The following is a 20,849-nucleotide window of genomic DNA, read 5'->3' as shown; positions in this document are numbered from 1 at the left end:
GAGGGAGGGAGGAGTTGTTGTTTTAGTCGTCTTTTTTTCTTGTTACTGGCATGCACAAGAAAGAACATTTAGAGAGAAATTAAGACACATTAGATTGGTCATCTGTCACTTTTTGATTAATATTTATGCATCTGACTCAGTTCATCATGGAGTCACTCGCTGGTTATTTGTAATCGAGCTCTGTTAAACACATCATGCAGGAATCAGACGAAGCTAGCCGTTTGATTTGGGAGAGGTGGGCAGTGAGTCCCATTTTTCTTTTGTACTGTAGAAACTGATGATTGATGATGATCTGTCAATTGATTTTTTGTTATTGTTATGTATTTTTTTTAAACTTTTTTTTGTGAATTTGGGGCATCAGGTAAGACTGACACAACGATAAAAACTTATTAATGTGTTGCTGCATTGTAATCATGCATTTTAATGTTGCAGCTCATCTAAGTGGGCCCATTTTAAAGCTTACGTAACCTACTTTTGAAGTACTTTAATTTTAAGAGGTAGAAAGCAGCATAAAATAGAATACTTAGTATTCAAGTAGATGTAATTGGTTACTTTTCACCACTGACATCATATACAGTAAGTTTAAAGGTATTATAAGGTGAGCAACCAATAAAAGAGCGATTAAACTCCTGTTATGTGCCTTTAATCATCAAAATTATGGTTAAATGTGTTTTGTTCTGGGCTGCTTTATTATTTGGTAATTGTGCAAAAGAACTTCCCATTTAATCATAAATTGAAATCATCTTGTACGGTAAGATGCATAATTATTCACTGGTTGTACAGTATCTGATTCAGCATTCATGATTTTTATTTTTACTGCTTCCGGCTTTTCTAATCCCTTCATTCAAACTGCACTAGTTTAATTTTACATTTTGCGTTTCTTGTATTGCCTGTACTTCTGAATCATAAGTCCTTTCACTTTTGCTGTATTCTTATCCTCGTTGTCGAAATTCCTCAGTCTGAACCAGAGCGCAAGCATGGCCAAAGGTTATTACAAAATGCTTTTCTTATTAAAATAAATAACACTGGGAAGTTGGATGGGGAATTCATTAATTTGCTGGCATGTGAACACAAAGTTTTACAAGGATAAAAATGGAAGCAAGTAGCCTGTTTATTCTGGTGAATTTGAGACATTAAACTGCTCCGAGTGGCTGGATGAATCTCCATAATTTGCTCTGTAGATGTGAATGATGAGTTTTCTTACCACTGACTCAGCTGACGAATGTGTTTTCTCTTTCTGCATCACTAAACAGAAAAGATGCACCACACACAGAACGCGTCAGTTCTCAGTGTGTTTATTCACTTCCCAGGCAACAGTGATGTTATGACTTCGTGTCCTACATGTACACATCCAGGTTTATAAGCTGAGGAAGAAAAACAAATCACATGCACCTCATACTTACTCCTCTGTGATTCTTCAACTGAGCCAAATAGATGGACGAAATAATCAAAGTAAACTGGTACAATTCAGTCATTTTCTAAAACAATATTTATCTCTAAATATATATTCTGAGAGCAACAATAAGTATTAAACCTTTTGTATTAAAGTGATTTGAGTCTAAAAGCACTGTTTTACAGGAAGAATTACAAAAAGGGTTGAATTACTGACCCGTTAATGACCTCGAATATGCCAAATGAGTACACTTGAAAATAAGCCAATGTACTGTAACTATCATCAAAGTCAAATGGGAGGCAACATGGATGTTCACTGTTTGATGTAGGCCAAAGTCATAAGGCATATAGCAGCAACTGGAGTCTAAATCAACTCCTTCTCTTTATGTTTTTCTTAAGATGAGTAGAAATATATTGCACTTTGAAGACAAACTGAAAAAATAATCTCACAGGTAACGACAGCAACAAGTACCACCGAAGAGAGTCATGCAAGTGGTGATGGGCTCCTTGGGGGCCTCTTTTGAGGTGAAGTCTACCACGGCGAAGCTGAATCTCTGTTGCACAGTCCGCGTGTCGGCGGGTCGACCATCCAGTCGCGGAGGCAGCCCAAACAGCTGCACTTCTTTTTCAGAGTACCTATTTGCATACTGGCGAAACAAACATCTCCCTTTGTGGCTTCTGTTTTAGTGGCATTTTTAGCAAAGCCTAGCTGCCTGTCCTCCTGTCTGCTTTTCCTCTTGTGGTTCTTGGCAGAGATCACTTTTCTCGTAGAACGCAGACGCCTGCATCGCACCGCTGTGTCGCCATCGAAGTGACAACCTCCCAGGAGTCGATAACCGGGTCGTAACATTCAATACTGCTGAGGAGAGAGTTCCCATCATATCTGGAGAGAGACGTGAGATAAGCAGAGAGTTTTAACTTCACACTGTACTGTTGAAAGAGGTTACATTGATGCAATGCGGCAGTGTGTTGTCACCACTGACCATGAGTTCAATCAAAAGCTAATTAATTCTTCATGTTGTGTAACATGGAGAGTGAAGGTTCATCTTAACAAAAAGAGTGTAAAGGAATTAACACAAACACTGTAGTGACTTCTGAACTTTTCTGGTAAAAAGCGAAAAAGATAATAAAAGAAGACCCTGAAACAGATGCGTTACAAAAGACAGAGTAAGAAGAAAGTCTGTTTCAAAACAACAGTCAGGTGTCCACATGAACACTGACACTGGTTTTGTTTGCTATAATTATTCATCCTGTTTATACTTGTCATTAAGGGAGCTCTTCCTAAAACACTTTCAGTGCAAGTGACGACGGAAAAAATCCACAGTCGGCTCATTGTGTGTATATTTTTCATTACACAGGCTTGGGAGAGGTTGGGCTGCTGAGTAACATTTAAATGAATAAAGACAGAATATAATGATTTGCAAATCCTTTTCGATCTATATTTAACTGAATGTTGGACAAAGACATGATAATCAATGCTCAAACTTTGCTTTTTGTAAATATACACTTCAGGGTATATTAAGTAAGAAGTGAAAAGAACCACAGTGTCTCATATTTGTTGGAATCTGGGTTGTATATACTGTATAAACCAAAGTTTGTCTGAAGCAAACAGGAGGATTCTGCAAATCAAATCAAGTGGAGATCTTTCAAATTTACAGTGTTTTTACTCTCCTTGCATTACTCCAGCCCGAAAGGAAACACTGTCTGGGGAAACAAAGTTTGGTAAGACAATGAAATATGACCCAGAGAGTTCAGTTTGAGGAACAGATCCGCGACTTTAGCACTTTTAGAAATTACAACTACGTTTGTGTTTCGTGTGGTGCAATCGCACGGTACAAGTGAGGTCTGTGTTCTACTCATATTTACTGACTTTACCTCATGGGTATAATGTGCAGCTCATTTAGATTAAGTAAAAGATACTTTCTGTCTGTATTAAAAAAAAATTGACAACCTTTTGTCACTTTCCAACGTCAATATTGACAATCTCACAGCACAGTGGTTGACTGCTGCAATTAAATGTCATGACTGTTCACTGAAAACAGATGTCTGTAAGGAATACAACCCCAAATCACTGACATGCTGCATCACACTGGACTAATATTATCAGATGAGCTCTGTGTTTGGTGAAATATGGTAGGTAATTTACAGAGGAATTTTAACTTTACAAATTACTGACATGGCAGATTCACATGCAGACTTCCCCTGCCATTATTACAAATTACTAAATGTCCCAAGGAAATATTAGTCCAATGCCAATCAGGCTTTTGAAGCCGTATCAGACACCAAAACACTGTACAGAGGTTTGTAATACTAAGAGGAATCATTTTACTGCACTGGATGGCAAACATTTTATCTTCATAGAAATATAATGCTGAAATCATCTCGTTGATTGGTTGATGTAGCACGTTGTTGGATGATGTCGCATTGCCTTGCAGCAAAACTTGAACCCGTTTTATTTTTTTGCCTGACGAACCTGAGCTATTTTTTCCGAAGCCTTCTGTGTTAGCAGACTGACGGCTGGGCTGAAGTCGATCTGAACAAAGCCTAATTAGATTAAATTAGATTAAATTAATTAAATCCACTGTCACAGAAAGAGAGGCCTCATGACAATCCTTCTTACCCGGCGATGGCGTAGAGACGTCCTCGGAGAACGGTTGCTCCTACGTAACATCGAGGAGTGGTCATACTGGCTACAGTGGTCCAATAGTCTGTTCTGATGTTGTAGACCTCGACAGAGTCGAGGTGTGAAACGCCATCAAAGCCTCCCACTACATAGATATGGTCATTGAGTAAAGCCACACCAGCTCCTGAAAACAGCAGAAAAGTCTCAGTTTGAACGGTAACACACACAATTAGCTGGAATATTTTGCTTAATAAATTTTTCTTGTTTATTTTTTTTACCTACCTGACCGCTTGGTGGCCATGGGTGTAACACTTGTCCAGTGGCCTGTGTGTGGGTCATACCGCTCCACTGAATTCAGGATATTCAGTCCATCGTATCCACCTATGATGAAAAATGAAGGAAATGACAAGTGGAGAGCTGAAATGACTGGGTGATGAATCAGTTGAGAGAAAAATCTGAAAAACAATTTAATTATTTAAGCCCTTCCCCGAGTCCAATGTTTCATTTGTTAGGGTATTCTGCTTTTTCTTGTTTCATTTAATAGTACATTAAATATATTGAATTTAGCGTCTTAACCCTGAGGAAATTGTGTTTTTCAATTTTTTTCTGACATTTTTTTAAACTATAGCTTATTATTCAAGAGAATTAATCTTTCGTAATCTTTAGCTGCAGCCTTGGAAAGTTACTACATCCGAGATATGAGACATGATGATGAGTCAGTGACCGTATTGGCCAAAGACAATATCTGTTTTTCAAGAAACTGCGATTGAAGAGTAGATTAAAATCAACTAATAATGAACATAATCAGCCCTAATATGACCCTCATACATGTCGAAGTTATGAAAGACTGAGATGTCAACATTATCTGTTCATACCTAGACAGTATATGAGTCCACTGGCCACCACCAGACCTGCTCCTTCTCTAGCTGTCTGCATGTCTCCCAGCATGCTCCACTGGTCGATGTTTGGGTCATATCGCTCCATGCTGGTATGGCGTCGGCTGCCATCGAAGCCACCGGCAACATAGATCATGTCTGTCAAGTGCCAAGATGGAACAGAAAAGAAAAAACACAACTGTACTGTTACTGAGAATGACACATACACGGGAGATTTCACAGAAAGACAAATCGCCAGTGAAAGTGTGAGTCATTGGGCACAGACGCTCCCTCACCTCCGAGTGTTGTGGCTCCAGCGAGGCCACGCCGCACATTCATGGTGGCGACTGTGTACCAAACACCGTCCTCGTCTGCTGTGTAGTCCAGGCACTCCACGGAGCTGAGCCTCGACCGACCGTCGTAGCCTCCGATGACGTAAACTCGATCGTGGAGGGACACTGTGGCGACATAACGCCTTTTCCGTGCAATGTTCTGTTTAAGACATACGTGTCTGTATTAGCCAGATATACTGAGGTTAAAAAAATAAATAAATCACAAGGATCTCTTTCACGAAATACTTACAGGAAGGAAGCTCCATTCTTGTGTTTTCGGATCATATTTCTCAACTATGTCTATCGGTGATTGTTGGCTGCCGAACCCACCTATAACCAACAGGACTTCTTTGGCACCTGAAAAGCCCCATAAATCAATTTTACCATCAGTGTGGATGACAAAGTAGGTGTGTAGGAGAAATATATAGCTCAACTGTTATTAAAAAAAAAAACAGGATTCCTACCTAGTCTAGCTTGTGTGCGTGGGCCCTGCATCTCACTCCTTAGCTCCGGTCTTAAGTGGAATTTCTTGGCTTCATCAACGAGGTCTCGGCATGGCAGGCTACACCGAATGAGGGGCTGAAACGTGTCAAAACTCGCTTAATTGCGGTGCTAACTGTCATAAGTACGTCAACACATAACGTTTCATTGGAAGTTCAGCGTATGATTACACAACAACCTGCTGCGTATATCGCTTGCCTCACCTCGGCATCAATGACATCTGTAATGTAGCGGGGGGTCAGGAGTGGCATTCGAACGAACTCGAGCATGTCTGGCAGGTAGGGCTCTCGCTCTTTTCGGTTGTGTTTGACCCAGTTTAATACAGCTTCAAATACTGGCTCCTCTGAGTCCACCTACATGCAGACAGAATACAACATGTACTAAACCACATCAATTAAACAAAAAAAAAGCTGACAACTGCAGTTAAAGATGTTCATTAGTGGGCAACCACCTTAGCTAAGCTGTCCATCTTTAACTATCTCAACATCTCTGTTTATTATTTCTTGTGAGGAATTTACACTAAGAGAAAAGTTTCACTGTGGGCAAATTATGCGTGACTGTGATTTACATGTATGGTCTAGTTTTATTTTTAAAAACAACAAAAATGACAGGAAGAGACATTTGGGGGAACTGATGATCTATAAATCATTCTGCGATAATAACTGTGTTTTCACAAAGCAAGGCATGTGGTTGGGAACAGGAATTTCCTGAGCACAAAGGCAAAGTTAAATCAGGTTTTCTTCTCTGCAATTTTCATTGTCAGTCCAATCCGCAAAAGTTAGTGGAACCGGGGGGGGGGGGGGGGGCCCACTGACTGAGATTACAGCAGGTTGGTACTTGCTCTTCTCTTTTCACACTCAGGTGAAAGACAATAAGAAAGCTGTGAAAGTCAGTTGACACAACGCTATTTCAATCAAGATACTTTACTGGCAACTTAATACAAGTTTTAACTATTACAGTTACTGCAGGTATATACACAGATGTATCAGGGAGCGGGGTCCTAATTGCATTTCAAACAACATATTTAGTTATCGATAATGTTCAGATCAAACAGCCTCCACAGTACAACTGACAATAACTCACGACATCCAGTTTTCATACCTGAATTTCATCACATTTTATAAGCTTTTCAACTTCTGTCTGGCTGAGCAGCATGAACTCCTCATGCTGAACCACCTCGGAGAAATGTTTCTGGGAAAAGAGCTCGGCGGCTTGCATCAGGTCAAGGCAATTGTGAGTTTCGGCAAAGTCGCGAATACCCAGACAGTTGGAGGGATCGAGCTGACTCTCCAAAAAATCACAACATGCTCTTTTCACCCCTGCGGAGAACAAAGATACATTTGTATGTATCATTGAAATTGAATGAAATCCTGTTAGGCATGACTGTCATGTCACTCAGCAACTGCTGAAGCAGTTTCATTGGAAAGTGGTGCCTCGCCTCAGGGTTTCTGCAGGGATCACCGAATTAAGACTTTTATACCACATAGAATGAAGCTTAATACATCACATTTATTCAATGCTTCCCAGCAGTCTTTAACAGTAATTCCAGATTACAGATTAATTAAATTAATGTGATCTCAACTCAGGTAAAACGCATTAAGTGGATGAATGGATTAATCTATTTCAAATGATTAATTAATTTAAATTTCTGATAAAAATTTGGCAATGAGCTCTAGAGATACTGTAGCTAGCTATAGGTCTGATGGTGCAGACTGAAACTCCAAAAAGGATCTACAACCCACAATCTATTGTTGCAACAATCCTACTTGTAGTTTATAGTTATATAACGTCTTACAACAGACAGCACTCAGACACAAAAACATTTTATAAATAACATTACTGCTGACAGCAGGCAAGAGAAAAGACTTATGACTTTTGTAAATTACATTTAGATGTTTGATAACCATCTGAAGCCTTTTTTGGGAGGAAACTGAATTTTAAGACCTGCAGATACCCTCTGCCTACAATCACATCGATATCAGCTGACTTAAGCACACACTTTTAAAATCAAGGCACAGCAGGCACTCCTAAACATACCTTTGAGCTGCAGCAAACACGCTGCAGGGAGTAGTTCTTGGACGTTCTCCACTGTGACTAACACTGTCTCTGTGTAGACAAAGTCCAACAGGATCTCCATAGTCGCTGCAGTGAGCCCCTGAATGTCGACAAAAGATTTTCCCTTCTCTGCAAGCTGCAGAGCCACAAAATAAAAGAGACTCATATCATTAAAGGATTAGTTACAAGCATTGGGTATTATCTGGCAGCAATTCCCATAATTGTCTTGTCAGCAGCGTCTTGTTCGGTAAACTCAAACTCTTCTCTCGACTCTCGAAAAGCCATTGGCATCCTTCTCCCTCACTGCCTTAATTGTATCAAACCAAACATACCTCACTAGTGAACATGGCACAAAAGTAGTCACTGCAGGCAGCCAAGACGATCCGGTGAGCTGGGAAATCTGTGTTCTCCACCCTCAGAGTGATATCACAGAGTGTGTTGCTCTTGCGGAGTGAGTTCATCGCATTGAGGATGGATTTGGCATGGGAATTGGTCATGATGTCCTTGGGAGCCATGTCGCCTTGAGAATCTCTCAAGGTTCTCAAACTACTCCAGGAATCTAAAACAGACGGACAAGTTACCCTCCACTACACCACTTGTACATACAGAACTTACACAAACAATAACACATATAGTATGTGAATTAAATAGATGTGTAATGTGGCAGATGGCTTGTGTTGCATAGTGACAAAGTGTTAGTCGTGTGAGTTGGAAATTCTGAGAATCAAAGATGTAAACTGTACTTCAGTACTGTTTAAATTAGGGCTGCACAATATGGTTATTAAAGCACATTGCAGGGTCAGTCCTGGCTGCTCAGGTGGTAGTTCGTACGCCCCATGTACAGAGGCTTTAATCTGACCTGTGGCCCTTTGCTGCACATCATCAGCCCTCTCTACTGTCCTGTCTAATAAAAGGTCAAAAACATGATTAAAAAAAAGCAAATCACATTTATTTTGACAGGTGTTGTGGTTGCAACATTGTCACGATTTGTGGGAATTATAATTTTTGCTTCACAATTTTCATTTTCACTGAAAAAAAACATCTTGATGACGAGACATCTGTTGTTTTCTTACATCTGGAGATCAAGATGTGTACATATCTACAACACTACAGTACTTCATTATAATGCTTTTTTAAAAATCACACATTTTCCCTTTGCAAAATAAAATCGCAGCTTCTTGCGATTTGGATATTGCACTTAGCCATATTGTAACTCTGATTATTTTGAGATGCAGATGTGCAGCCCTAGTTTAGATGTAATGATACTTAGCTTGAGTATGCCCAATTTGTGAGATTATAAAATGTAAATATGATACTTTATAATAATGTACCTCATTTGTCATTTGATAGCTGTGACCAGCAGATGGAAATGTATCATGCAAATGATGTGGTAAACTGAGGAATGCACTAACATGGCCCTTTCAACTTTGATCCAGAAATGTTTTGTTGTTGTTTTTCATCGCTAACAACGTTACTTAAGTGATCATTTGGCTTTTTACTTTTTTAACCGAGTAAATTGTGCACTGTAGTGACGCTAATGCAACTTACCGTTGAAAGATTTGAATACTTTTTCCACCACTGGGAGGCAATAACTATAGCTACACATTAGCAAGCAGCAGCCAACGACAGCTGAGGGGCTAACGCCAACGCCAGACAACAAACTAGGAAAACACAGCCATGTAAAGTGAGCTGGGCGGCCGGAGGAAGACAACACATGAAGCGACACACACAGAAGAACTTGTCAAGAATTTACATAATACCTGTCGCAGCGGTAAAGGCTGAGTCAAACACGTTTAGCTAAGTTGCGCTGCTAGCTAACGTCAGTAGCACCAAAGTCCCTTGTCCCAGTCCTTGCTGTCAGTCACACTGTGTCTGGAGAAAGCCACTCAACTACAGCTAATCCATGATGACCTCTGCTACGTCACACTGTGCGCGAACCTCCTCGACGACATATGCGTCTTAATGTTTTTTTTTACAATAATGTCATATCATCCCCCCGATACGAGTTTGGAGCAGCCAGAGTATCTCGTTGACTGAAGCTGCAGCAGGTCACAGCAGCACCGACTCCACAGATTGGACGTAAACAGACCGTTACGTAAGTGCGTTACGTGCGTGCGCGCTCCGGCTGCGTTCCAGAAACAAGATGCCTTCCGCGCGTCCCCGCTCGACTGTCTCCACAGCCGCCGTAGGAACGGTAAAGTGGCTGTCTTTCCACAAATAAAGTTACACGTCCCGGTCCGAGGAGGACATTTGAACACATTTAAGAGTCCGAAGATCCCGAGTGGGGTTTTAATCTCTTTAAAAAAACACATTCAGCTCTTTTTTTTTTTTTTTTTTTTTAGCCGCCCGAGGACAGCAGCTACACCGCGTAGGAGGAGCCGGCGGCGTGTTTCCGCTAAAAGCAGGCCGACGGAGGCAACACGGCAAGTCTGCGCTGCCCCGCCGAGAAATACTGAACAGTGGCGGAACAGTTGTCGGCTTCTTGCGGGACACTTGCCAGAGAACAGGCTGTCTCGTCTGCGGGGGGAGCTGCGGGTTTGTCCATATCTGAGGGAAGAGGACGAAGGAGTGGCAGCTGGACTGTCAGAAATGGAAGCCGAGTTTCGGGAAATCGATGAAAACGGGAGTTGGAGCGCCATTTATCAGGTAGGACCTCTCGGCAAATCAAGGTGGAAATGGACTGTTGGGGAAGCTGCCACTTTTTATTTATTTATTTATTTTTTTTAAAGGCCAAATGATAGCTAATGCACACCGAGTCTGCAGCTGCGTAGCTACCATTTCTGTAGTTTTGGTCCGTGTTCCGCCTGCTTTGGACCAATCCGATGATTGATGCGTGAGTCTGGGTCACAAGCAGGCAGAACATCCCACCATCACTCCACTGTTTAACATTGTGCCTGTACAGACTGTACAGGTTTTGTTGCATGTCTTCATATGTCAGTGATTTTTGCAAAAAAAACATCCATTGCTGATATATATTTAAAAAAACAACATTTTTTTTTTTACCCTTTAAGCATTAATGTGTGTGCTCAACACCCCACACCCACACGAGTGGGACACTTTTAGGAAGTTATTTATAATATCTACAGATGGTGTGTTTATTTTCCACAGAATTAAATATAGGAAAGACAAACTTCCCATTTCAAGACGTGTGCTTTTACTCTGCTTTAAATCAGGACTGCTGGGGATGCATGATGAAAACACCTGACCACTAAACTGGAATATTTATAATATTCGCTTTATATCAGTGTCAGTGAAATTCAAGTCGATTAAATGGAGTCGAAAACATGAAGCCAAATTGCTTAAGGGGCAAAACTGGTTTGTTATCTGCCAGTAAACATATAGCAGAAGAAGAAACAAGGCATCTGAGAGGAGGGAGAGCTGTGATCTATTAAGCTATCGACTATTAAGTCATTCATCTTCGCTCGCTACATCTAAGCATTTTGTACCACAGGTTCACATAAACTCGGTATCGGCTAGAGAAGCAGGTAATTATCTGTATCGGCATATAAAACAAATCGTGCATCCCTAAGAGCTGCGCAATTAATCGAAGTATAATCTAAACTGCAGTATTTTTAAGTGTGATATTCAAATTGCAAGAATGACGCACTGTAGTGCTGCAGAGATCTCCTGGTTTGTTTGGTACGGACCCAAACAAATGTCACATTATCATGATTTTGATAGTGTTTTTCACTGAAGATGAAGAGTGTGATGCAAAGTGTAACATTCCCGCTATTGTGAATCATCGCAATCACAATATCATGTAAAAATAATTCGAGCCCGACAGATATATCGGTTGGTTGATATTATCGGCCAAATTCGGCATATATGTTGTCGATAACGGCCAATGTGAAAACTTTTTGGTCTTAAACACTTCACAGTGCAGAAAACGAAGCCTGGGGTGATTTATAATTATTAGATTTCGAGTTTATTGTTAAACTGTAAAATATCCTGCTTCCATACATATTTTTGATAACCACATTTGATTGGATTGGATCACTGCAGAAAAATGAGAGTATATCAGCCAATATTTTGATATCGGGATTGTTTAACTCTAATGTTGGTATCAGCATCAGCCCCCCAAAAACTGCACATCAGTCGGGCTCTGAAAAATTACTGCAATTAGGTTTTTTTTTGATCACATTATGCAGCCGCATTTTGAATTTGTTAAAGCCATGGAAACACAGCCTCCACCATTCTTGTCGCTTCTGACATTTAATGTGATGTTAATCTAATGTTCTTTTGTTATTCTGTCACAGGAGATTCGTCAGCAGTCATGTGAACTCCCTTGCAAGGTTGCAAAATTACCCGAAAACAAGAATCGGAATCGTTACAGAGATGTTAGCCCATGTGAGTTGCTCATTTTTGGACAGAACAGACTGTAAACATTTCAGATATTCCTCTGAAATGATGACAGCTCTGTAAGTACCTATTTATATTTGAACATCAGCCAGGGGTGAGTCTTGCAGCATCATGGTGAGACTTCCTCAACTGAATGTTATACAGATGTTCCAGCTCTGTTTATTTGTTAACTATAGAGTACGGTGCACATTAATTAACAATGACATTCAACTACACTCTGACAAATTAAATAAAATATTAGCATAATGTATCCCAACAAACTTGAGACAAGTACGAAACACTGTAAACAAGTTAGTTAAAAGTTGATCGACAAAAAAACAAAACATCTAGCAAGTATCTGAGCAGACATTAATCACACTTAAGTTTGATTTTAAAAATGTTTTTAATCTCCGTCTTTTGTCTCCATCTAAACATTTTATTTTTTAAAGCACTTTAACAGAAAAGCAACATTTTAATACAATTAAATTTCTAATATGTATCTTTTAGGTGATATTTACATTTGACTACTGATGTGTCCTTTCATGTAAAAAAAAAACTAGTCGCCATATTTTTATGTTTCAGTGGTTTTCAAATGACTTATTATCAATAAAATGTTTTTTTCCACAACGTCACAAGCCAACAGCTGAACTTTATGTGGTTTCCTCTTTTTCACACTGATTAAGTTATGCAAATGATGCAGGCCAGCTTGCAAATAGTTACTGTATATACCATGGAACTGTTTTTCAGACTTATTTTTAGCACGACATGAACATCAGTCATCTGAAACTTATTCGTGCTGTTTACTTTTTAACTGAAATGAAAAGTTGACATTATCGATCTCGGTATTAAAGGTGGGAGTTAACACCTGTGTTTTGTTTAAAGAGGACTTGTCATACGTTCTCAGCAGCTGTGTCGGTCTGAGACTCACACTTATAGTCCCATGAGGGTTGTGACATGTTAACAACACACGTGCTTATTTTTATAATGCTCTTTTTCTTTCTCCCCTTCAGTTGACCACAGCAGAATATGTCTGCAGCTGGGTACGAATGACTACATTAATGCCAGCCTAATAACAGTAGAAGAGGCACAGAGGAACTATATTCTTACTCAGGTAAGCACAGAGGAGTTTTAGTACGTTACGCTACCTTACACAGCATTCATACCTGTTATTTGTACGCTACTGGGTTGTTCTGATACCAACACCAGTATTGGAAATGCCTCTAATACTGCCAACAGGCACTGCAAGTTTGACCGCAGGACCATTTGCGTTTATTTTCCCCAAACAGCCAAATTACTTTGCTGTACCAGGCTGTAAGCTAGCAAGCAACGACACACAACCAGGGTTTGTGTACTGTATGTGTTTTAATTCAGGTCAACAATCAATGAAGTCAGCACCCACCAGAAACTCCTTTACCCCCCTCTCCTTTCTGTAATGTCACGTTCATGAAGTACATTTCCCCTCCAGCTCCAGTCAGCAGTCGACATTACAGTACATAACCACCCGACAACGGAGTTCACCTTGATGGATTGCTGCTGCTTTTAAATCCCAGAATTTAAAAAGTAATCTCTGAGCTCTCCCGCCTTTGGTAAACAGATCAGAGCAGAATCCGATGTAACTCCAGGTGTTTATTCCTCCATAAAGTCTGGCTCTGCACTCGACTCTCTCCTCCAGAGCTGGCCAGCACTAACTAGCTGGAGCTGCTATGAAACGGTTGGATAATTTTTAGTGTCACATCCGTGGCAAAATTTCTTGTTTTACTATCATCAGTCATTCGTTCCGATAACATTTTAAAAGTCACTTTATTCACTTTCAAGTTAGCCGGGCAAACTTCTTAAATACATGATTCGTGTAAGAAATATAAGATGCACAAAAGGTGAAAGTGTTTTTTGTCTGAGAGGCAAAACGCAGGGCTAGAAAAAAATACACAATTCACTCGATGCTGCTCGTACAGCATGGTGACTGATTGTGACTGATTCGGTTGAGCGTATCAACGTTTTTATCAGTTATTCTCGTCCATCGGCTCGACAGTAAGAGGATGCTGCGGAGAGATTTTAGTGACTAAACCAAACAAAAATCAAATTTAGAAAAAATATATAGAAAGTGTGTTTCGCTACAAAATTGAGACGGTTGACGGAAAATTCAATACACTCTCTTTTAAGCAGTCCTTTTTAAAGAATAGTAGCCCTGCAGAGATCTTTAAATAGATGCTCCGTTCTTTATTCAGATATACTAAGAATAACTCTTCTAACACAACAGTCATTCTTTTTCAGGGACCCCTTCCAAATACATGTGGCAACTTCTGGGAGATGGTGTGGGAGCAGAGGAGCCGCGGTGTGGTGATGCTGAACAGAGTCATAGAGAAAGGATCTGTAAGCACTGGTTTCTTTCTTAATGTTACAGTCTCAGTATGAATTGTTTGCTCCAATAACCTCACTGCTTTTCTCTCTTTGTTACCTTTCATAATGTGCACCTTTTTTAGATAAAATGTGCCCAATATTGGCCTCACAGAGAGGAGAAGGATGCCATCTTTGAAGACACCAATTTCAAGCTTACCCTCGTCTCAGAAGACGTCAAATCTTACTATACAGTCCGTCAGCTGGAGTTGGAAAATCTGTCTGTAAGTATTATATCTCAAGTTATTGTGTCTAAACGAAGACATGGTTTCAAATTGGGACTACAGAGTTTAATACTGTGTGCAAATGATTCCTGGTGCTACATTACAGAAAAAAGACCCAAAAACTGCTTATCCTCATCTTAGGTTTCAAAAATCGGAAAAATTCTATCTTCCCATTACAGAAGCAGTTTCTAAACTTATGACTGTGTCCAATCTCAGACCTTGTATCTTATGTTAACTAAAGAAATCCTAACTGGAACTGTAAACTGACTAGCTAGCATGCTATAATGGTCAAAATGGGCATTTTGTTTTAACTTCTTACTTGTGAAAAAGATGATATAAATCCATTAATACTTGGTCAGGGAATTTTAAAACTAACAGGCTATCATCAGTGTTAGCTTCTACAACAGGCTAACGACAGACCTTAACATATAGACCTAACAACAGTGTTGCTGCCGTTTTTGGCAGTTATTTTGAATTTAGGACAGGGTCTGTGCCATCCTAAATTAGGTTCCTAACTTAAGAAATTCATCAATTAGTGTGATTCTGTAAAAGCAAAATTCCTACACCAAGATAGGATAGGATTTTTTTCTTAAATGCATTTAGGAAAAGATGTTTCTGCAATACCAAAAATCCTAAATACACCTTAAAGTGACGTTTAGCTTTTTGTGATTATCTCCGGTCTCTCTTCTTTCAGTTCCTCTTACATGTCTGGATTTTTTTTTTATCTTCCTTTACAGACTCAAGAGACCCGTGAGATTTTACATTTTCACTACACCACCTGGCCTGACTTTGGGGTACCAGAGTCTCCTGCCTCCTTCCTTAACTTCCTTTTCAAAGTGCGAGAGTCGGGTTGTCTGAATTCGGACCAGGGACCAGTGGTGGTGCACTGCAGCGCCGGCATCGGACGCTCTGGGACATTTTGTCTCGTGGACACCTGCTTCTTATTGGTTTGTACAGAGCTCTGCTATTGAGAAATAATGCAGAGAATGACACTTAATTCCTTGATCATTGTTATAAGCAACCAGTAATGTAGAGTTTCAGATGTCAATCGGATCAATCATGTGCTTAAAGAAATGTTTTTGCTGTTGTATGTAGATGTCCATGCGAAAAGACCCGTCTTCAGTGCGGATTCGTGAGGTGCTGCTGGAGATGCGACGCTATCGGATGGGTTTGATTCAGACAGCAGATCAGCTTCGCTTCTCCTACCTTGCTGTCATTGAAGGTGCCAAGTACATAAAGGGAGATACGTCTCTGCAGGCAAGTCCATCCTGTCTATTCAGCTCTTTGTTCTTAAGCTACAAACTTCCCTTTTTTTTTTATCCTTTTCAGTTGGATAAACATTTAACTCTAAGAAATAAATACACATGGTACAAGTATTTTTGTAATTTTGCAATGACTCAAAGGGATTTTTTTTTATTTAGGAGTCATGGAAAGAGCTCTCTAACGAGGAAGACGATCCTCCAGAGTTCACCCCTCCTCCTATTCCTCCTCCTAGAGACCCACACAATGGCAAAGTTGAGCCATCCTTTTTCCCTGAAAATGATGAGATCATCCAACAGATGGAGATCCGCAATCTGGGGTGATTTTCCATCTAATTTTATTAAAGATTTTGTTTCAGTTGATCGGGAAAGAATGTCTGATGCATATGCCAAAAATCCTTTCCAGCTTCTGTGTTTAATTCCTGATTATTAGCAAGGAACTTGAAGGGTCTTTACGTCACTGAATCATGCTTTGTGGCCAGACTGTGGTGACAGTTTAATTGGTGTCGATGGGAACTGCATGGACAAGCACACTAAAACCCATCATATCTATGTCATATGACTTCTGATGAAGACACACCTGAAAATGAAAGAACAAACTTCAGAGAGTAGGTTTTTTTCCCCGCCCAAATGATCGACAAAGCTGATAACGCTGTCAACAAATGGGGCAGGTCCAACTGATTTCCACTGATATGACTGCAAAGACACTGGGAACAGCAGCCTTTCCAACAATGTGTCAAAAAAAAAAAATCAATGGTTAACCTGCTATCTGAAGTGTGTCATTTAATATCTGGAGGAATTTCTTCATCAGAAGTCATATGACGTAGATATGTCGGGTTTTAGTGTGTTTCTCTGGCCACAAAGCCAGATTCATTGACATTATGACCCTTCATTCTTTTTTAGGTCCCTTGATTATTAGCAAACTAAACATAGTTTTGTCAGTAGGACCAGTTAGGTTTACACAGCTTGTAGACTTGGCAGTTACTGGATGTAATTGTTTGGTAACAACAAATCTCTCCAAGTGAAGAGGAAAGAAAAAGTTTGCAATTTGAGTTTTATTTAGGAAACGCATACTAAACAGCCTACATTTGAACTTCGATGAGCTGGTGCAAACGTCTTCAGGAACATTTATCAAGAATCTCAACTGTTCTGATCTAATAAAACCGACCTTTGGAGACATTAACGATCTACTCTTGCCTCATTCAGTTCCTCACAAGAGTCAGAGCTGCGTAAGAGGAACGTTGCTGCCCCCCAGCCTCCTCCTGACAGTGCCAATCAGCTCGATGGCTACACAGAAATCCAAGATCATACCTCCAGAGCTCCAACCAAATCCCAGCAGCAGCACGAGACTGAAGAGCAAGAGACACCCGAGGCTGCAGTGCAGCCAAAGGAAAATTCTCCTGTGCCGGGGACTTGGTCCCCTCTACTTACCAATGTGTGCCTGTGCACAGCACTGGCTCTCAGTGCTTATGTCTGTTATCGAGCCTATTTCCACTGATGTCTGTCCTTCCTCCTCCTTTTTGTTCCTCCCCGTCTCTCCACTGATGTTGCAAAGTGGACTTGGCTGGCCAGTCAGCCTGCTTTGACTCTGGGTTTACTCTGCGAGAGAGCAGATTATTTGGACTTCAGCAGATTCAGGTTCACTCGTTTATTTTACAAATGCAGTGTGAGGGGTTTTCTGGTCGGTAATGACAGGGTGCCGATCCTTACCCACCCAAACATTCTTTCAGTATGTCATCTTGGATGCTCAGGGCCTAAGTTTTTCAGGTGTCACATCCCCAATACGTGTGCCGACTTTAACGCAGACTCAACAGCAGGGCAGCCGATAGTCTAGCTCATGCCCGGCTAGACAAGATGAGCTCCAAAGTTGATCATTTTAAGGTTAGAGGGCTCGTGTCTGTAAGGAAAAGGGTTATTTTAGCTCCGTTGTGAACCAGGATGAATGGCCTGTCAGCCCATTTTACATGCGCGTCCTCTCTTATTTACCAAATGTATATGTGTTCTTCCTTTTCATCCTTTCCTAAAGTGTCCGTTAGGATTTCACATGTTTTTCCCACCATATCTGTCTTTTGCTTACACAAATGTATCAGAAATCATGGAGCCAGATTTCTTTGACCAGCCTGACTGACAATATGCCAGTAAGCAGGACACATGTTTTTTTTTAAATGTTTTGTTATTTTTGTTATTGGTCAACATTAAACCAAACAGTAAGGTGAAATATGTGAACGTAAGCGTGAAGCGACCCTGTGCCCACTAGATAAGAGATGCATGCTGGTGTGGGCATTGAATCGTTATCGGCCTGTGTAGGGCTGCAGGAGGCATGTTAGTTGAGTACATACAGTATGTGTGAATTTGTGTAAGAACATTTGCGCGAGTGGTAGTTAGTGGAGCTTTCTACTGATGCTTGAGTTAAATCTGTGAGAAATATTAATATAACATTTACAGTGCACCACATGTGAGATGTAGACTGGTTCCCTCTGCGTTTTCTCTCCCTGGTGGCTCAACAGTGACACAGAAAAGTCTTTTTTAAAAACAAAATGGTGCAGAGACATGTGGGCCCTTTCCATACACGAACACTGGCTCGTCTAGACTCGGCACGTCAGCCCAGTGCGGCAGGGATTTGCATTTCCATTACAGCAGGGCTACCTGCTCGAAGGTGCGTCTTTAACCGACGACACGTTCGTCTTCAGTAGTAGTCAGGGGAGAGGTTGTAAAAACTTTTCCTCCCTGCAGTACTATCAAAGAATAGCTGCTAACAAAGCTCTGCTAATTCAGAGATAAACACAATTTCCTTTAAATTCTTCACAATAAAAGTCCTCCGTTATTTAGTTCTTTAAAAGCTTTTATTATGAAGCAGCAAAATTGGGAAATGTTGGGTTTTGACCATTAGTAACTTTACAGCAGATATCTGAGAGACACTGAAGATTAACCAAACTTCAAACTAGGGGTGTTTTGATATTGCAATATTCATGATAATTGTGTTATAAAAAATTTAAATACTGATACACATGCTGTATGATAATATTGTGTAAATAATCCGGCGTACACTTTTTTTGAGTTATGGTTACAGACTCTCTCCACCTCCCTACACTTGCATTTTGAGAGTAACCTTTTGGGGGGTGGTGTCACAGGTTGGCCACAGTGGCCCTAATCCGGAGAGGGTTGATCCCTTGCGCTCGGCTCAACTTGGCATGTTTAAAACTGGTTAATGGAAGCGCAAACCCTGTGCCATTTGGTCTGACTCGGTGCAGCCAAAAGTACCCGTGGAAAAACCCCAAAGAACGTGGCATGTCTCATTCTCCGTTCGTCTGGCATTCTCAAATTGACATTGGATAAAATCTTGACTTTTTTGTGTTTTTCACCTGAATTTCGTTTAGTTGCTGTTCTTTTCAGTCACAGTGGATAAAAATATGTTGAGGCTTTTCATGCGAAGAGAATAAACTAAATGAAACTGATACCTGTGGTAAAGAGATGTGTTCAGTCAACGAAGTAACCACAAGAATGCCAGCTCAACGAGACTCAAAGTAGCGTACACGCAACTCTTTCTCGCCAGCAATACAAATACTAAATAACGTGTCACCCTTTACTTTTCTCAAACTCTTGAGTTTGAACAGGGAACCAGGGATTCTGAACAAACCAAAAATCAAACACCAGCACAGGGATGAAAACAATACACTGTAGTGATGATCTGTTGTATCATGGCGTGGCCCTGAGCTGGCAATATTGTTTTTGTATTGTATGATCATGTTTTTTTTAGCATGCTGCATTTGTGAATCAACAGGTTTGTCCTAAGAAGAGATTAGCTAAGCTGCTAGCATCCAGTTTACCTTTGTGACTCGACATGGTTCAGTACTTGAGTCCGACAGCTGTACCTTTCTTTAGAATGTATAAATGTCCCCTCCAGGGACACACTCTTATTATTAGATATATATATTTTTTTCAAATCAGGTTTCAGTGTGCTGATTTTTTTTTTTCTGCTTTAGCAAGAGATTAAGTCTCAGCACCTGTGCAGCCATTGCACCAGGTTTTCCTGTTTTTCTATACTTGCTGAGCTCAAAAACATGTATTTTTTTATTTACATTTGTTGTTTTCCTTTTTAAATAAAAGAAAAAGTCTACTGTCGATTTGTTCTGGTTTGTAGAACAAATTTGCATCTATAACCTCATTCTCAGTACTACTTCTGAACAATGACTGTGGTAATAAAAGTTCACACATGACTGTGTTTTTATCTCGTTGTTGGGTCATAGTATGAGTAGAAAAAGGCTGATGTGTCCACCAAACTAATCACTGTCACCACTAATCAGCTACATTAAAGAAATAATCTACAAAGGTCTTGTAGACCACAAAACATTTCTGGAGCTTCAAAGCATTGCAGCATTCTCCTAAACAACTGGAGTAGATGGGGACTTGCTTTAAAATGTTTAAAAACACCATAAAATGTAAATAACATCTTTTCAGATGACACCTGTGTTAACATACCTTATTGTATATTTACAGCATTTATCTCCATCTTCAGTACAGCCTCCCTTGATAAAAACTGTTGGTATGTCCCTTCACTCACTCTGAAATCAAAGATCATTCCTTTAGTTTTGTTGGTATTTACTCAGAAAGAAGTTGCATGACACCAAATAGCAAACTCATCCACAAATGCAAGATGCATCGCTCATCATCAGATACCAAACCAACAGTGTCATCAGCAAATTCAACATTAAAAACATCAGAAGTGAAGTTACATTGTGGTTAATGACTTGCCCTAAATTCAATAATACAAATAAAAGTAGAGAAATGAATCAGTCAAAAACAGAAGTAATGGTTATCAAGATCAACAGGAAGTCGGTTCATTGATTCATTGGCTG

At 40.2% G+C, this 20,849-nt stretch overlaps 2 protein-coding genes across 3 annotated transcripts; one reads left to right on the top strand and one right to left on the bottom strand.

Moving 5' to 3' along the window:
- Positions 1-1,279: 1,279 nt before the first annotated feature.
- LOC140999428 (kelch-like protein 12) lies at positions 1,280-9,846 on the bottom strand. Of its 2 annotated transcripts, XM_073469798.1 has the most exons (13): positions 9,539-9,628; positions 9,327-9,439; positions 8,111-8,337; positions 7,761-7,914; positions 6,825-7,042; positions 5,927-6,076; positions 5,687-5,801; positions 5,473-5,579; positions 5,187-5,382; positions 4,891-5,049; positions 4,298-4,396; positions 4,013-4,199; positions 2,062-2,275 (listed from the first exon to the last, which is right to left on the bottom strand). In XM_073469798.1, the coding sequence occupies exons 2-13, from the start codon at positions 9,382-9,384 to the stop codon at positions 2,149-2,151; spliced, it is 1,797 nt and encodes a 598-aa protein (XP_073325899.1). In that variant the 5' UTR covers positions 9,385-9,439; positions 9,539-9,628; the 3' UTR covers positions 2,062-2,148. The 2 variants fall into 2 exon arrangements, with proteins under 2 accessions (XP_073325901.1, XP_073325899.1); XM_073469800.1 differs by lacking the exon at positions 9,327-9,439 and having other exon boundaries at positions 1,280-2,275; positions 9,539-9,846.
- An 85-nt stretch (positions 9,847-9,931) lies between these two features.
- Positions 9,932-20,210, top strand: ptpn1 (protein tyrosine phosphatase non-receptor type 1). Its single transcript, XM_073469801.1, has 10 exons — positions 9,932-9,972; positions 10,121-10,424; positions 12,035-12,125; positions 13,127-13,227; positions 14,388-14,486; positions 14,597-14,734; positions 15,472-15,681; positions 15,830-15,991; positions 16,156-16,313; positions 17,200-20,210. The coding sequence occupies exons 2-10, from the start codon at positions 10,368-10,370 to the stop codon at positions 17,489-17,491; spliced, it is 1,308 nt and encodes a 435-aa protein (XP_073325902.1). The 5' UTR covers positions 9,932-9,972; positions 10,121-10,367; the 3' UTR covers positions 17,492-20,210.
- The last annotated feature ends 639 nt before the right edge of the window (positions 20,211-20,849 follow it).

Source organism: Pagrus major, chromosome 7 (genome assembly GCF_040436345.1).
Source record: "Pagrus major chromosome 7, Pma_NU_1.0".
In the NCBI taxonomy this organism is placed as follows: Eukaryota; Metazoa; Chordata; class Actinopteri; order Spariformes; family Sparidae; genus Pagrus; species Pagrus major.
This window is presented reverse-complemented; position numbering and strand designations above follow the sequence as displayed.

Coding starts and splice junctions, on each gene's coding strand:
- LOC140999428 (XM_073469798.1), bottom strand. CDS start 9,384: ATGTGTAGCTATAGTTATTGCCTCCCAGTGGTGGAAAAAGTATTCAAA. Junction 7,915..8,110: donor GTGCCATGTTCACTAGTGAG/GTATGTTTGGTT, acceptor GTGGCTCTGCAG/CTTGCAGAGAAGGGAAAATC. Junction 5,580..5,686: donor ACGCACACAAGCTAGACTAG/GTAGGAATCCTG, acceptor GGGGCTTTTCAG/GTGCCAAAGAAGTCCTGTTG.
- ptpn1 (XM_073469801.1), top strand. CDS start 10,368: ATGGAAGCCGAGTTTCGGGAAATCGATGAAAACGGGAGTTGGAGCGCC. Junction 12,126..13,126: donor TTACAGAGATGTTAGCCCAT/GTGAGTTGCTCA, acceptor TCTCCCCTTCAG/TTGACCACAGCAGAATATGT. Junction 16,314..17,199: donor ATGGAGATCCGCAATCTGGG/GTGATTTTCCAT, acceptor TGCCTCATTCAG/TTCCTCACAAGAGTCAGAGC.